General features: G+C 35.1%; 1 protein-coding gene across 1 annotated transcript; it reads left to right on the top strand.

Annotated features, from left to right (window-relative positions):
* Positions 1-142: 142 nt before the first annotated feature.
* On the top strand, positions 143-3474 carry LOC111797091 (small ribosomal subunit protein eS4x). The gene is made up of 5 exons (XM_087125072.1): positions 143-299; positions 655-732; positions 816-996; positions 2041-2138; positions 2851-3474. Exons 1-5 carry the CDS (start codon positions 297-299, stop codon positions 3283-3285), a joined length of 795 nt encoding a protein of 264 aa, XP_086981198.1. The 5' UTR covers positions 143-296; the 3' UTR covers positions 3286-3474.
* Positions 3475-18798: the final 15324 nt, after the last annotated feature.

Below are 18798 nucleotides of genomic sequence, written 5' to 3'. Positions count from 1 at the left end.
AAAAAAAAAAAATATATATATATATATATATATATATATATATATATATAATAATTTGTAAAATTAACTAATATAAAATTATTTAACAGAAATATTATTTCCTTTATGTAAAATTCAGATAACATTAAATCCTAAATATTTTAAAAATAAAAAAATAAAAAAATAAACCTCTCTTCTCTATCAGCCTTTTATCTTTCGTTCCAGCAAACACTTTCTCTCACTGAAACCCTACTTTCTCCCCCCACAGACGCCGGCGGCGACCCCAGTTTAGCTTCTTCGAGCTTCACTTCGACAATATGGTCAGTGGATCTCTTTCTAAATTCTTTCTTCCGTTGATTGATTTGTTCATTGTATTCTTCGTTGTATCCTTGTGGATTTTTGGTCATTCGTTCTTCTGCAGATGGAACGCTTTGTGACATTTTTTTTATAATTTTTGTGAGACAAAATTTGTTGGCCATAACAATGTGGAAGATTCTATTTAAGTATGATTGGTTTCTTTGATTGTGTTTTCAACCGAGCATTTTAGTTTTCTTCTACATTTCGATGATTCTTTTACTCGACTGTGTTTCCTTTGCCTTATGCTCTCCCGATTTCTGTGTATATGCTTGTGTTTTGGTGTTTTAAATAGATCATTAATGGCTATGGCTATGACAGGCAAGGGGATTGAAGAAGCATTTGAAGAGGCTTAACGCCCCAAAGCATTGGATGCTTGACAAACTTGGTGGTGCATTTGTGAGTCAAATTTGTTGTTTTCATTGATTTTAATTTTTGTCTAGAGCTTATGCATTTTGTTTTACCTCATAATCTCTTCGTAGGCTCCCAAACCTTCATCTGGACCTCATAAGTCGAGGGAATGCCTTCCGTTGATCCTTATTTTGAGGAACCGATTGAAATATGCTCTCACATACCGTGAGGTAATTTCAATTTTAATGCAACGACATGTCTTGGTCGATGGGAAGGTCAGGACAGACAAGACTTTCCCTGCTGGTTTCATGGGTATGGTTTTCTTAAACTTTGTAACTATACTATAGCAGAGTTGTTTGAATAGCTTGCTAAATTGGTTTTTTATTCTTGGAATTGGCTGTTCATTTTATGAACTAAATTAGGGAAGTAATGGAGTGTTCATCATTTCAATCCTTCCACATTGACATTAGGCTATTGCTAATGGCTGGTGGGGTCCTTATTGTAAGTTGTATGCTATGTTTCTTTGGTGGCTTGAGTGTTAGTTCTGTCATCATTTTCGCTTCGCATTTTCTTCCCATTCTTCTCAATGGAAGATGTCATTTCAATTTTAATGCCTACGAAAAACATTATCTGTAAATGGGAATGGGGCAAATAATAGGGAATGCAACTATAGCTTTACCTGTCAAATTACTATCTCCAAACAAGATAATGTTGATATTATGTTCCATTGATTTGATTGTCAACTCATAAACTTCTTTGTGAGATCCCACATCGGTTGGGGAAGAGAATGAAACATTCTGGTGTGGAAACCTTTCCCTAGCAGATACGTTTTAAAAACCTTAAGGGGAAGCCCGAAAGGAAAATTCCAAAGAGGACAATATCTGCTAGCGGTAAGCTTGAGCAGTTACAAATGGTATTAGAGCTAGACACTGGGCAATGTGCCAGCGAGGAGGCTGAGCCTCGAATGGGGGTGGACACGAGGTGGTCTGCTAGCAAAGACTCTGGGCCTCGAAGGAGGGTGGATTGGTGGAGGGTCCCACATTGATTGAAGAAGGGAAAAAGTGCTAGCGAGGACGCTAGACTCCGAAGGGGGGTGGATTGTGAGATCCCACATCGGTTGGGGAGGAGAACAAAACATTATTTATAAGGGTGTGGAAGCCTCTCCCTAGCAGACGTGTTTTAGAAACCTTGAGGGGAAGCTCAAAAAGGAACGCTTAAAGAGGACAATATCTGCTAGCAGTGGGCTTGGGCCGTTACATTCTTTTGTCTCTTAGTCGCTTCATGTTTGTTCTGTTTATTACTCTTTAATATACATTTTAACCACAACATTTTGTTTTGTCTCTCCCTCCACTTTAGATGTTGTGTCAATTCCTAAGACAAACGAGAATTTCCGGCTTCTTTATGACACAAAGGGACGATTCCGCCTTCACTCAGTCAGAGATGAGGAGGCTAAGGTTAGCTACTGTTCCTTTGATGTTGAATTTTGACCTGATATATGTTACAATCTTGTTGTATTAAGTGTGTTAGAGTCAAATGAAAATAGATGAAATTGAAAGAGTTTTTCTTGTGGCATAAATTGTACATAAATTGTGAGATTCCACGTTGGTTGAGAGTGGAACAAAACATTCCTTATAAGAGTGTGGAAACTTCTCCCTAGCAAACACGTTCTAAAACCTTGAGAGAAAGTTTAGAAGGGGAAGCCCAAAGAGGACAAGATCTATTAGCGGTGGGCTTGAGCTATTATAGTTGGTATCAGAGCCAGACACCGGACGGTGTGCCAACGAGGATGCTGGGTCCCCAAAGGGGTGGATTGTGAGATCCCACATTGGTTAAGAGGGGAACAGGGGAACGAAACATTCCTTGTAAGGGTGTGGAAACCTCTACCTAGTAGACGCGTTTTAAAACCTTGAGGGGAAGTCCAGAAGGGAAAGCCTAAATAGGACAATATCTGTTAGCGGTGGGCTTGGGCTATTACGTAAATCATAAGCAGGCTTAGCACTTCAGATGGAACATCCTATTCTAAAACCATTTTGCATTGTTCAGATTTCTTCGAGTTAGATGCCTTTTCAGGTTGTTAACATGTTACATCGATATCCTAACCCTCTCGAGTAACAGACTGGAGTTGTTGAACACTGTTATGATTAACTCTTATATTACTTTTTGCAGTTTAAGCTGTGCAAAGTTCGCTCAGTGCAGTTCGGACAAAAGGGCATCCCATACCTGAACACTTACGATGGACGTACAATCCGTTATCCCGACCCTCTAATCAAGGCGAACGACACCATCAAGCTGGACCTCGACTCCAACAAGATAGCCGATTTCATCAAGTTCGACGTAGGAAACGTTGTGATGGTGACTGGTGGAAGAAACAGGGGCAGAGTTGGAGTGATAAAGAACAGGGAGAAGCACAAGGGAAGCTTTGAAACGATCCACGTTCAGGATGCGACCGGGCACGAGTTTGCAACCCGGCTGTGCAATGTGTTCACAGTTGGTAAGGGGACAAAGCCATGGGTGTCTCTACCCAAGGGAAAGGGTATCAAACTATCCATCATCGAAGAAGCCAGGAAGAGGCTGGCAAGCCAAGCTGCAGTTACCGCTTAAGAGGTAGGTAGTGTAGTGTAGTGTGTAGCCATATGATGATGAAACGTGGGGTTTTGCTCTTGTTATTGGGCTTTAGTTGATAGATGTCATCCCCAAAAGGGCTCATACTTTGTTGTTTCTACTGGAATTGTGTGAGGCTACTAGTAGCCATTCCAAAACTCTTTGCTACAATGGACTTGTCTTTTAGAAGTTGTCACCTGTCTTTCTGTCTCCCTCCCTCTCTCTCTCTCTCTTAAATATTCTTAGTTTATTAATATCTTTAAATTTTTTTTTAAAATTTTAAAAATAATTTTTTAAAAAAGTTTAAAGATATTTTTACGTTAATATAAACTGAATAGATGATTTTCATCTATATATTGATGGTAAGAATATTTTAATCTTTTTTTTTACAAAGATAAATGATCTCGTCTCGTAATACAAACAATAAAATACAAAGATTTAATTGGTACAAATTTAAAAATATAGAGATATTATTTATACCTTCTTTAAAGTTTAGGGACCAAAATTAAATTTTAAAATGACGAGTAAATTAATCTATCTCTAGCTCTTTTGATCAAATTTTAGATGTAGATGGACAATGTCGATATCTTAGATTTTTTTAAAATGTTGATAGAGTTACGAGTTACTCATATCTCACGTCTTTCAGCAATGATCAAGGCTTTAGGCTACGCCCGTTGAATACAAACATTAAAGACTGAATTACGTCCGTTGAATACAAACATAAAACTAAAAGCCTATATAAAACGAGTACTAAGGATCATAAGACTGAATTACGTCCGTTGAATACAAACATTAAACTAAAAGCCTATATAAACCGAGTACTAAGAACCATAGGTGATGGTGTGCACCGATATTTTCTTTTTGAAAAAACTAACGAGGAGTTGAATCCCAATGGTTAAAGAAAAAGAAATATTTACCATAGAGGACGTGAATCCCGTTACGAAGAGCACAATACACATGCCTCAACCTAATTGTTTATAATATAAATTATCTTAGTAGCATTATTGATGCCACTTTGTTAGAATCACAAACGATTTGATCCAAACCGTTCCTATGGAGACATATGAATAGGGTATCATATACAATATGTTTGTATAAGACTAAACCACAAAATATATTATCGTTTTCTATGTATTTGTTAATTGAGAAGATAACTATTTCATAAAATAATTATATGTAACTTCGGTTGGATGAATTATGTGTGCTCATGCATTGGGGGATACCCCTATTCTATCACGAGGGTACGTGGTGTCTGGCAGAAGGAGAGCTACCAGGGGCCAACGGTGTGCGAACTGTCTAGTGAGCCCATACCTACACGTATGAGCTGTGTGTAGAGTATATGATACACATCCAAGTGCCCACCACCAGGAGCCCAGCGGTGTGCAAACTGTCTAGTGAGTCCATACCTGCACGTATGCGCTGTGTGTAGAGTATATGGTACACATCCAAGTGCCCACCACCAGGAGCCCAGCAGTGTGCAAACTGTCTAGTGAACTCATACCTGCACGTATGGACTATGTATAGAATATACAGTACACATCCAAACTGTGTTTTAAGCTGAAGGTTATGTTTTTTGAAAGTTTAAATGAAGAATTTCCCCTTTCAAATATGGAAATCAAATATTTAATAAATTGATATATTAAATATAAAAAAATTTAACTTAAATTTTAAAATATTCAAATTAATTTTTAATATATAAGCATGTTAATATAAAAGAAAAAAAAATTATGATATTTGATATATTAAATATTTTTAAAAATATTAAATAAAAAATATATTTAAAATTTGAATGTGATTAAAATAAGTAAAAATATGTTATAAAAAATTTTAAATTTAAAGATTAATTTGAAATATTTTGTATGAATAATTAAATAATTTGGAAAATTAAAGTTTTTTGATTTAATAAAAATTTAAAATTCAGGGCAATTTAAATAGAATGGAAGCTATCAACTAATTCGGAAAAATAATAGAAAATATATTATTATCAAAATTTAAAAATAAGATAAAATATATCAAAATCTATTATTAACAAAATCCTAACTAATAAAATATATTTCTTAATAATACATAATTATTTTGAAATAATTAAAACTAAAATAAAAATAAAAAGAAAATAAAAAGAAAATAAAAAAAAAATTATTGGGTAGATAGGTCAAATCTACAAATTGGACAATAATGACTATTGGAGAGCCACGTTTTTATGCATTCCTCGTGAAACACGTGCGAGCAAGGCATTTGCAATAATAATATTGCGCCTTCTTCTATTTTTTCCAAGCAAATTACACACATTTCATTCGTGTCTATCTTCTCGATGCTTACTCTTCTTAACATCTCGATAGCGGTTTTGCTCGTAGGAATCATCGGGTTTCCACTAATATCCATGAACGATGGTCTCGAGCGAGAGCGACGGGTAGCAACATTCCATAATTTTAGTAAGATGACAAAAGAAAAATCTTTCCCAAACCTCAAATTCGTAGTCTCACTTTTGATTTTGATCCACTTGTTTATTATCTCATCTGTGATTAACTTAACGTGGTTCATAACGTTCCTATATCTTCTGAGTTTTGTTGATAAGAATTGCTGTAAGGTTGCATCACGATGGTTAAAGATTTTGACCGGGAGTTGATAAGCCACAAAGGGAATTCTTTGGTATTTATGCATCCTCACCAATAGTATATCGTTATTTTGTTCTACTCGGAAGTGACTGCAAATGACTTGGACTTTGAATTCGAGTACGATGTGATCGATAGACGATGGCGTTTGAGAAAGAACTCGTTGGGGTGTCCTTATAGGTGCTTCAACTTTAAATGATATACGAGCAATAGACCTTCGTTGAAAGAGACGCTCCATTGGGGTTTCCATTGAATCTTCTTCCGTTAAAGAAAGTTACGAGTGACGAGGGAATACGTGGGTATATATATAAAAGATTATGAGCCATTCAATAAGAATGCAAATTTTGATTGAGAAAGGGAAGAAATAAAAGAAAAGATTTATATTTTTAAATTTGAATAATTAATCTAAAAAGTTTCTTTTTAATAAATTTTGATATATTAGATATAAACAAAAAAAAAAAAAAAGATTTATAAAATCAAAAGATAAAAAGAATTTGGTGAACAAAATCAATAATAGAACAATAAATTTGAGGAGATGAGAAACTCCATCAAATATTGTAGGTAGGGGTGTACATTTAACCCGACAATCTGGACCAACCTAACCAAAATTATAGAGGTTTGATTAGTCTTTTGGGTTGGGTTGGGTTGTTTTTTCTGGAGCCCGAGTATGTCGGTTCGGTTTTTGATTCATAGGATAAAAAACTCGGGTTAGACCCGAAACCAAATAAACTTATAAATAATATTAAGAACTCAGTCGTATAGGTCTGTCAGGGTGGTAATTCGGGTTTTTAAAAATATTTCATGCTCGAGTTCGACTCAAGTTGAATTCATTTTTAATTCGGATAATTCAGGGTTCATATAGGTTGACTTGGATACAAAGGACAAAACTGAACTTTCTTAAGAATAAAGGGGTGAAATCAACCTAAGGTGTGGTTCTGCACGTGTCATATAGATATGTGTGAATTATTTGTGAATCGATAGACTTATGTTATGTTATAATATGTGAATTGTATGATAATACTTACAGTGCGATGTGTTCAATGATATGTTTGAGATAGAATATGAGAAGGATGAACTGAACGTAAAGTAATGATAGAAGTAAAATATGTTCATGAAACATTAAGGTTAAGTTATGTGTCGATTGATAGAAACGATATAGTCACAATCAATTGATAAAAGAATAAGATTAGGTTAGGGGTAGAAAGGAAACGATAGTGTTAGGATACATTCCCATAACAATATGACTAAGGTACATTCATGTAACGATATGACTGTGATATGTATAAGAATGTTAAGACTATGATAAGTTAGGAAATGATATGACCATGAAGTGTTTACGACATGTGAATTACGAATATATATATGTTGTCATATGATATGAAAATGATATGAATGACATGAAATCACGATAAATGACATGAAATCTAACCCCGTTAGAGTTATGTGTGATATGAGAACTGAAAAATGAGAAATGATATGATATGAATGATAAACGATATGTAAAATGATATGAAAAACGACATGATATGTACGTAACGTTAGCGGGGTTGTATTAAATAATAATGAAAATGGAAAAATAGTGGGACCTCATGGTTGATGTGTGCTCATGCATTGGGGATACCCCTATTCCATCATGAGGGTACGGACACGTACACCATTAGGCAAGTGAAGTATCATTGTGTTTTACATAATGCTGTCATGACAGTTACTAATTCTAATGGGTGTTCGACATAAAGAGAGCTACCAAAGCAGGCTCGCCTGATAATAAAAGGGGCCCAACGGTGTGCCAATTGTCTGGTGAGCCCATACTTGCACGTATGGGCTGTGTGTAGAGTATATGGTACACATCCAAGCTGCCCATTAGTATAGTGTCGTAGGAAAAGAGACTGATATGATAGGTCCGTCATTGCATTTACATGTTTTTGTATTTAACCCCCGATAGTGGGGTCACTTACTGAGTATTTCTTAAAATACTCAAACCACGTGCTATCTCTATTTTCGCTAAAGGCAAGACATTCCTGTACGGCTGACGACGACATCGCAACTCGAGACCATGACACATGCATAGGGTAGTTGTATTTATTTTCTTAGACTTAAACTAGAATATGATGTTTTTAATTTAAACGTTTATTTATTTTATTTAGTCTTTGTTGTGTCGTTTTTAAAGGTGTTTTCAAAACACGTAAGTCTATGGTTGTGTTTTAAGATGAATGTGACGTTTTATGAAAGTTTAAATGAATTATTTCTGCATTCAATGTTTATGATATGTATATAGTAGCGACCTTAAATTAAATTAAGTAGAAAAATTTGGATCGTTACATATCGTCGTCGAAGAAGATTTGAAATAAAAAACGATTAATAGACACATTTCTCTTGTCATGATTTCGTAAAAGGAATCAATTGGTTGAGGAACCTACCCGTGAAGCATAACTATATGAGGTTATTTGTGGAATCGAGAATTTTTAGGGCGAAAGATTTAAGAGGGAAAGAATTGTAATATTCTAACCATATTAATAAAAAAAAAAAAAAAAATATATATATATATATATATACATATATACATACATATATACATACATATATACATACATATATATATATATATAAAATCAGAAGATTTTAAAAAAGAGAATCCTAAAAAAAATGAAAAGATAATACGAAATAACATTTTTTATATTTTCAATATATTTACATTTGAATTTTAAAATTTAAAATATAGTGTATAAAAAATGTTAGTTATAAATTTAATTTATTTTATATATTATACGTTATAATATAAATAGTAATTAAATCGAATTGAGCATTATTAGTTTATTATTTAAAATAAACTAATTATTTAACACTATTTATTATCTCATAAGAAAAAATAACAAATTCTATATTAAAAATAAATTATATAATATTTCTATTATTATATCTAACATTTTTTCTTATTTAATCCTTTATTAGGACTTTTTTTTTTAAAGATTTATTTATTTAATGGTTAAGAATAAAATGTTGATAATATTTGCATTATATCATTTTAAATCTAAATTCGGATTTTGGTTTCCAATTGTTTAAGGAAATCATATATATATATATTATCTCGACTTCACTTCTATTATCGTGCGAAACAGTTCTTTTAATAATTTTTTTTTTCAATATGAAATATCTTTATCAACGAAGCTCCATCAATAGTATGTCAATAGAAGTTGAAGCGTCGTGTTTCAAACTTCAACAGCTTCGCCTAACTTCATCGTATGTTGAACCCATCAAACTCACGTTAATGGTCCAAGTCATTTGCAATCACTTCCTCATAGAAGAAAACGACAGTTTATTGTTATCGAGACAACATGAATCCCAGAAGTTTTTCTTCCTAATTCGTCAATTTCCTCTCAAAAACTTTGACGACGATGACGACGATGCAACCTTGCTATAGTTCTTATCGTCCAAGTTCAGAAGATACAATAACCTCATTCTTGATGCTAAGGTTATCACAGATAGATAATAAACCATGGGAGAAGAATCAAAGAAATTGTAGATTTAGGTAGGTTTGGAAACGTTTTTCATCTAACAGTTACATTGAAATTATGGAATGTTGCAACCCGTCATGTGAGATCGTTCATAAGTGAAGACCCGACGATTTCTACGAGCAAAATCGCTATCGAGATGTTAATTAGAGTAACCATTGAGAAGATAGGAAGGGATGAAAGTTGTGTACGAATAAACAAAAAAGTATAGTTGTGAGTTAGTTTTAGTGGAAAAATATGATCAACAAAAACACTTCAAATCTCTCGAATCAGGTGGCAGAGAAAGAAGACCGTGTAGCTTAAAATCGTTCATATTTGTGGTTAGTTTCTATCTAGGATTATTTGTGAAGCTCGGAAGTTCAATATTCAATAAATTATCACTTCAAACTTCAATTGTTTAGGTTTATGACTTAGTTATTTTCCGTTAAAACCTAACAAATTGGCATCAGAGTTGCAATTTTTGATTAATCAAAGAGAGAGTAAAACTTTAGCCAAGATCCCTCACTTTGATGGTCACTCTGATCATTGGAGTGAGCTGATGGAAAATTTGCTCAGAGCAAAGGGTCTATGGAGTGTGGTGGAGATTGGTCTCTCAGAACCAGAGGAAAGAAAATGCTGACTGAGGCCACCTTAATGATATTAGACTCAAAGATCACCAAGTAAAGCATTACCTCTTCCAAGCAATTGATCGTACTGTCTTTGAAGATATCTTGGATCATCGCACAACCAAGATTGTTTGGGACTCAATGAAGAAAATTTGGTGGAAACCAAAAAGTGAAGAAATCTTTTCTTAATGCATTAAGAATTTCGAAGATCTAGCATTAATGGAGAGGAGCAAGTTCTAAAATTCGAAGGACGAACGAAAACAGCATTTATCATCCACAAAAAGAAAAAATAGCAGAGTTAATTATGAGCGCAAATCGACTTTATTTTGTGTACCGAACCATTTACCACAACAAAGGAAGGAAGATGCCTCCAAGTTTCAAATACAGACCAGTCAACACTTTGACACCATCGTTATGGTCATTTCGGCTACAAAGGCTTGTGCACCTTGAAACACAAAAACATGGTGAAAGGTCTGTCGCAAATTGTAGCTCCAAATACCACCTGTGAGGCATGTATGAAAGGTAAGCAACATCGGACTCCATTTGGGTAAATGGAGAGCAACGAAAAAATTGGGTCTTGTTTATGCACATCTATGTGGTCCAATTTCACCCGCTTCAAGTGGCCAGAAAAAGTACTTGTGATTTATAGATGATTTTTCGAGGAAGGCATGAAGTTATTTTCATGTAGAAAATTCAAAAGCATTTTATCATTTCAAATGTTTCAAAACAATGGTGGAAAAGGAAATTGGAATGCCTATAAAATGTTGAAGGAAAGATAGAGGAGGAGAAGTCAACTATTTTTGCAAACAATATGGAGTGAAGAGACAATTGACCACAGCCTATACCCCACAGCAAAATGGAGTGGCCGAACGCAAAAATCGCACTGTGATGAATTTGGTAAGGGCTATGCTGATAGAGAAGAAAGTGCCTAAAAATTTATGGTCTGAAGGAGTCAGGTGGACGATTAACATTTTGAATTGATCACCCACTCTTACCGTAAAAGACATGACACTAGAAGAGGCTTGGAGCGGAGCCTCTTGTGGTGTCATTTCAAATTTAAAAGATAAAACTATTATTTCAAATTGTTTTAGTTATTATAAAGCACTTAAATGTTGAGTGATCTCTTAAGAATTATCCTAAAATGCATGTGAGCGAGGGCAGAGAATACTGAAAGAACTTGTGTTGGTCTATGGAGATTGTATTCACTTTTAGAAGCGAAGGGTAGTGTGAGATCCCACATTGGTTGAAGAGGAGAACAAAATATTCCTTATAAGGGTGTGGAAACTTCTCACTAGACGTTTTAAAACAGTAAGGCTGATGGTGATACGTAACGGGCCAAAGCGGACAATATCTGCGAGCGGTGGGCTTAAGTTGTTACACATGGTATCAGAGCCAGACACCGGGTGGTGCATTGTGAGATCTCACATTGATTGGAGAGAGGAACAAAACATTCCTTGTAAGAGTGGAAACCTCTCCCCGATAGACGTGTTTTAAAACCGTGAGGCTGATGACGATACATAACGAGCCAAAGCAGATAATATCTGCTAACGATGGATTAGGAGTTGAATATGAATTTCAAATTCTAAGTTTACATTCAAATAAGAAGAACAACACGGTAATAAAAAAAAAAAGGTCCCACGTGTGGATGAGAGACCTAAGACTGTTGTTTCAAATAATAGTTTTATCCCACATCGATCTCGTCCCCATTGGGAGTCCTCAAGATAGTTATTACTATTCTCAATTTGATAATCTTTTGGACTTTATATTGATCGCTTTGACCCATTACGTATCACCGTCACTATAAATATTCTTTAGATGTATCCTCTTCTCGCAACAATAAAGAGAACGGAAAAACATAAGTGCTTAAGGTTCCTTTATTCAAAAGTTTTCTCCCCTCGGGTTGTTTTTCTGCTTAATTTGTTTGTTTCCCCATATTTGAATCGTGGGCCCTATCCAACATTTGGTATTAAAGCCATACCCTAACTAATCCATGTCAATAGAATTCTGGAATAAAGAAATTGTGAGCGTGTATTATCCATAGAGGAATTTGTTGAGCTATTAAATAATTATTAATTGCATTACACGATGGCTTTGATATTTATTATTAATTGAAATATTAATAGATGAAAATACCATAATTAAATACAATCAAAATGAAATTTAAAAGACTCGAATACAAAAATGAACTGACGTTCTAGAGCGAGTATAGACTCACCAGTCAATTTGCATACCGTTGGGCCACTTTCCTAATCATGCGAGCATACTTTAGGAACTATTTAGGCTGGACACCCGTTAGAACTAGTAATCATCATGACAACATTAGGTTAAACATAATGTTCATTTTCCTGCCTGACTGTCACAACATTATGATAAACATAATGAACGTTTTTCTGCTTGGTCATCATAGCATTATGATAACCATAATGATTGTTTTTCTGCCTCGCAACATACGCGTCCGTACTATCATGAAGGGTAAGGGGTATCCCCAAATGCATGAGCAAACAATAATGCATGAGGTCCCAACATTTTTCCATTCTTATTATCATTTAATACAACCCCGCTAGTGTTTCATACATATCATATCGTTTATCATATCTTTTTCCATTCGCAGGTCAGCGGAACCCCATAGTGTCATGTGCCTAATGAACACCCTCATCATCATACTGTGTGCATTCGTACTCATCATCATATTGTGCGCGTCCGTACTCATCATCTCTAGGGAAAGTAGCCCTATATTTATGAACATACAATATGCATGAGGTCCCTCTAAATCCATCATAATGTCTAATCTGATACAACCCTATAGTCTCATCTCTTTGTTACTCTAGGTAACCCATGCAAATATCATACTCATCATATTGCCATAAAGTACATCAAGCATAGCAAGTACGTCATTCATCAAAATATATATATATATATATATACTACGCACATCATCAAGCATCATAACTCATATATCATCATAACTCATACATCATAATACATTCATACATCATCATTTACGAGTATACGACATCATACGATACAACTCATACATCATCATATACTAACATACGACATCATACGACACAGTTCATACATTATCATAACTCATACAATTTTTATTCTATCTTATAGTAAGACCACTTATTTGGTTGGTCTTAGCCGAATTTCTATCTAGCTCCAAATTTGCTTGCTTTCATTCTTCGAATTTGTTCTCACTTATATCGAGGCTTCACCTATTTTGAACTTAAACTTAATTGCCTCAGTAAAAAAACGAATTCCACATTTTCATTATTTCTAAATTATGTTTGGTAGTAAAACTTAAATTAAAAATATGTCAATATTATTTCATGCTGCTTCATCATTCAATCCGAGTATTATTTGTCATAATATTATATTCTCTAGGTACAAATAATAATAATTTCTCAGTTTTTCCATTTTCCTTCCTCCCTGTTGTACACTCTATTTCTCCTCGATTAGTTTTGGCGAGTTTTAATCTATTCTTGAATTAGACAGACAATAAAAGATACAATTCCTTATCTCCCATTTTTTATTCCACTTGGTTTCCTTGTTTTTTTAATGGGTAACCATTGTTTTTGGCCAATTTCAATCAATTCTATATCTCCTATTTTTCATTCCATATGTATTGAGAATGTTTGATTAATCCACCGCACCTAAATGGTGTGAAAGTTATCTTATTTATAATCAAATAAATTACAAGGATATGGAAACAGTAATAAATGGAAATAACAATAAAGGAAAAGATACCTATGGTAATAAAGCAAATATTATATATTTGCCTTATAATAAAACATCAAATATAATATATATGTAAACTATAATTTATTACTAAATATCCTTAACACCCCACCACAAGCTGAGCGTTGGATTTGAACGAACGTGAAGCTTGGATCTGAAAAATTCAAAGAGGTTGAGAAACACTTTTCGTGAAGATGTCAACAACCTGGTTCAGAGGAGGCGTAGAGAAACACTTTCTTGGCCATCGAAAATTGCAGAGGGATCGCCGCTCAGCGGCGATACTGCCTTGGCTTCGTTGAGAATATGTCTAACCCATGAAGAGGGATTGTCGCTAAGCGACGATGATGCCTTGGCTCTGGTGAGAATATGTCTAACCCCAAGAAGTAGAAGGGGAAACCTAGAGCAAGGGACAAAGACAATGTTGAAGCCAGAAGAGTCGCCACATTGGGCGAAGGAGCCAATTTTGGCAAGAAGGGCGACGACAACTTGGTTGGCGAAGAGGCCAGTGCGGCACCCAGATTCCAAAGGTAAATCTCTGCATAAGATCGATGGGCTTATCGAGATTCTTTATATTTTCGAAGAGAGCGCTGATGAAGATCCTAAGATTAGGGTTTATGTGAAGGATGAAGGGAAAATTGGGAAGAAAATGAAAGAGGTTATGTTTGGAAAATGTGAGGTTGTATGTACAGAGTATGGCTAAGGGTGATTTGGAGGTCAAAAGAGCGGAGCCGAAGAGTAATCAATCGGCTCCGCCTGCGGTAGCCATGGAGACTGCGCCTGGAGCATCAAAGCCAGCAGGTGTGGTGGAGAAGAAGATGAGTAGGGGATTCATAAGCCATTGAAAATAAAGAATCGGGGTTGCTAAACCAAAAGGGTTCTGATACCATGTGAATGTTTGATTAATCCACCACATCTAAATAGTGTGAAAGTTATCTTATTTATAATCAAATAAATTATCAGGATATGGAAATAACAATAAACGAAAAGATACCTATGGTAATGAGGCAAATATTATATATTTGCCTTATAATAAAACATCAAATATAATATATAGGTAAATTATAATTTATTATTAAATATCCTTAACATGTATGTCCTCTATGTCCTCTGTTTTACCAATTTTGATCGATTCTAAGTTCTTTTTCACAATTTTAATGTTGGGTCCTGATTTTCTATAACCAATAATGATAGCAAAAAAATCTAAATAATTGAAACACTATAAAAGAGAAGGAAGATCTAACTTACCGATGACCTATCTTTTTCCTCTAGTTAAATTTGCATAAATGCCCATTTTTCTTTTTCTCTTTTCATTTTCTTTTTCCAAGAATGACAACATTTCTGTCAGTGAAATTTACCATTTTTTTTTTCTTTTTTTTTAGCAAAATTATCTGATAGTTGGAGGAGGGGTTGAAGAGATATTTGGGGAAGGGTCACATTCGAGGAGAGATGGTATAAGTTACAATTCTTTATTATTATTATTGATTTTTTTTAACGGTTGTTACATTATATACCCCTAAAAAAACTTTCGTTCTCGAAAGTCTCAAATTCCTAGATTAACTCGGGGTATTACTCTCTTGTTTCGTCTTCACGCCCCACATTACCTCCTCGGTATGGTGGTTTCACCATAACACCTTAACGAACCCAATGTCCCTGTTGCGTAGCGCTTTCACTTCTCGGGTTAAAATTCGATTGGTTTTTCCTCGTAACTTAAATCTTTGTTGAGTTGGAGGGACTCGTGGTCTATTATGTGTATAGAGCCCGTCATGTATTTACTCAACATCGACACGTGAACTACCTCGTGTACTCCTGAGAGGGAGGGAGGTAGGACTAACTTATATGCTATGGACCAATTCGCTCGAGAATTTCAAAAGGTCCAATGAATCTAGGACTTAACTTGCCCTTACGTCCGAACCTCAAGACACCTCTCATGGGTGCCACCTTTCAGAATATTAGGTCATATATCTCAAAACTCTAGGTTTCTACCCCTTGCGTTGACGTAGCTTTTCTGTCCAATGTGAGCGGTACGCATCCTCACTCGGATTTTCTAGACAGTCTCATTGGTGACTCTGACCACTTCAGGTCCTACTAGCTCTCTCTCACCTATCTTGTCCCAACATAGCGGGGACCTGCACCGTTTCCCATACAGGGTCTCAAACGGTGTCATTCCAATAGTGGCTTGGAAGCTCAACTTCCCTTAAAGTTGAATACGCAAGGGCGTAGCATGTCCTCTAAGATTTGGTTTAGGTGCTCTGTTTGTCCATCTGTTTAGGTCACAAGCTCACACTAACAAACTCGGCTACGTTTCTCTTCATGCTCCTCCACTAGAGGTGTTGTTTTAAATCTTCATACATCTTAGTACCTCCTGGGTGCATGGAAAATGACGAGCTGTGTGCCTCTGTTAATATCTCTTTCCTTACCTCATCTATTGCCTCTATTAATATCTCTTTCCTTACCTCCTCTATTGTCAGGACACACAGACGTCCCTGATACAATAGTCTATCATCTGAGGACTTCGAGAATCCGTCTACTGGATTCTCGACTAGTTGGCTTAGGACGTTCTATAGGTTAGGATCCTCTCGTTGGGAGGTAATAATTCTCTGTCTAAACGTAGGTTGTATTGCGATTTGAGACAGCTGCGCTATGACTCCCTCGGTCACTACAGCTATGTTGGTCCGCTCGAAATCTTTTTGTACCCTTAGTTCCCCCGTAATGATGGTCTGCGAGTGGGCCATCTTTCTACTTTGGCCATCTGCGACATTTTAAATTCTTTAGGTCGATAAAATTTGGGTTTTCTCTCCATACACGTAGTTTCGTATTTTTTTTTCTCTTGCTTCACATTCAGAAGTTGTTCTAATCTCCTTAAAATCTTGCTTACTTGTCCTTAATATCATAAATGAGTCTCATATGATTTTCCGTAGTTTTTGAGTGTTCTAGGATCTTGAAAAACATCTTAAAATTTTCATAAGGGTTGTTTGGTGATATACCACCCCAAATCTTGGTTTAATTCTTCAACATATTTCAATGGCGTTGTAACTTTGTGTAATCCCTTAACACCATGATATAAGGCTACTCATCAAATTTCATGTCATTTAGAGGTCACTTTGGTCATTAGCTAGTGGTACATAATTATAGGGGCATTTTGGTCATTCTACACCTACACTTGGTTTAGACTGTTATCTTAACCTAATGGTCGCCAAATTTCATACATAACACTATAATGTCATATTGAGTCTTCTCCTAAAATTTCATGAGCAACACAATTCATTTAGTAGGTTTGTGGCTTAGGCACTTCATTGAAAACAATATTCATGTAAACACTAAGGTTGGAAAACTTTAAATACTAACTCAACATTAATTTCAACTTTCTCACTTTCTTCAAGACTTGCTTCTATCACCAACTCGATCAATATTTAATCAATTTGATAACTGTTTGAAAGTAAGTCATATCGAGTCTTTTTGTAATTAATATTGCACTCTTATTCACCATTTTCTCATTTATTACCCCATTTATTCTACTTAATGAGCATGAAATCGTTTATTGCGGTCCAACATGAAAAAAATATGATTTGACATAAATCGATCTTAATTGTACATTTAATTGAGTTATGTGATAAAATTTGAGACATTTATGCTGAACCATGAGGGAGTAGCAAATTTGGAAACAAATGGGGGATGTCATAGAAATTTTAAATCCACGTCAAGAGTCCAAGTGGGCCATTGACTACCCAATAAGGAACATACTAGGTGGACAACTTATTTCTTTTCATCCCTAAATGGGAACCCATGCTCAATATAAAAGAAAAAAGAAGACCAAGAGGAGAGGGACACACTTTGGGGAGAAGAATCGAATTACACAGCAGCAGTCTCTGCTGTAGTGAACTGCTGTGAAACTAGAGAAGAAGAAGAAAACCCTAATCCAACAGCTGTTGACAGCGGAAGGAAAAGGAGACCAACAAGGATTGATTAGGGCAAAGAGGTGGACGTGAGAGCTCAAGAGAAGGGAACTTCCATTGACGAACGGCAACAAACCGGGATAACTCTCTATTTTCTTATTTTCTTTTCTTATTCTATCAATTTTACATGATGAAGATGCGGATTCCTCTGTTTAATTCAGTTTGTATGGAGAGCTAAACTTTATAGGGGAGGCGAGAGAGTTTTATATAGTTTAAGTACATTGACGGTATGATTTTAGTTTATTAAAGAGTTGTTGTTAATGATTTACATGTGTGTTTAATTAGCTACTTTACATACATAGTTGTTCTTTTATTCGGGAGAAGAGAAGGAGCAATGAAATCGTTTTTAATACTCTAGTTTCATAGTAAGGAGACTTGAAGGTAACAGAGGGGTTAGGAATAATTCTTCACCTAGAGCCTTGTTAATAGAAATTACAGCCATTATGGAAATAATCACCATTCATGACCCTCAGAAGTGGGCTTCGGAATCTATTAAAAGGAACTAAAATCTACCACAAAACTCAACAACTTATCTATTTAATCTCTCTTAGCCGAACCTTCCTATTATAGTTTATTTTCTCATCATTTTCTGTTTTTCGACAGCAGTGACACTCTGTTTTAGTTTTGTTTAAGTAGTTAAAATCACCAACACCCATTTGAATGTTACCAAAACACTCACTTAATTTCCAGCTATAAAATTAACCAAAAAGATAGGTTCATGTGGAATCGATAATTTACTTATTACTTGCAACTTGTGATAGCGTATACTTGCACTTATTCTTGTGAATTTTACCTAATTTTATTATATACATCCACAAGCGATCACAATTTCTTGCATTTCATAGTCATCTTAGTGATTTTTTTTTTTTTTTTTTTTTTTTGAATCCTTACATCACATACCCTTGAAAGGAACTTTCGTCTTCAAAAGTGTAAAATTCGTATATTAAATCTGAGTACTTTTCTCTTCTCTTATCTTATGTTCTAACGTGATTTCTTTCATATTCTTGTTTCGTCTCAATATTTTGACGAAGGCAATCTCTTTCTTTCAAAGGCTTTCAACTCGTGGATTAAGATTTTCCTAGGCTTCCCTTCG

The sequence above is a fragment of the Cucurbita pepo genome, chromosome 6 (assembly GCF_057944985.1).
Source record: "Cucurbita pepo subsp. pepo isolate OVF chromosome 6, ASM5794498v1, whole genome shotgun sequence".
Classification (NCBI taxonomy): domain Eukaryota; kingdom Viridiplantae; phylum Streptophyta; class Magnoliopsida; order Cucurbitales; family Cucurbitaceae; genus Cucurbita; species Cucurbita pepo.
Note: the sequence above shows the minus strand (reverse complement) of the source record. Positions and strands in the feature narration are given on the sequence as shown.

What these genes read in the sequence shown, in the direction of transcription:
- LOC111797091 (XM_087125072.1), top strand. An exon ending in ACAAACTTGGTGGTGCATTT is followed by an intron (nt 733 to 815) that starts GTGAGTCAAATT and finishes ATCTCTTCGTAG; the next exon opens with GCTCCCAAACCTTCATCTGG. An exon ending in TTTCCCTGCTGGTTTCATGG is followed by an intron (nt 997 to 2,040) that starts GTATGGTTTTCT and finishes CCTCCACTTTAG; the next exon opens with ATGTTGTGTCAATTCCTAAG.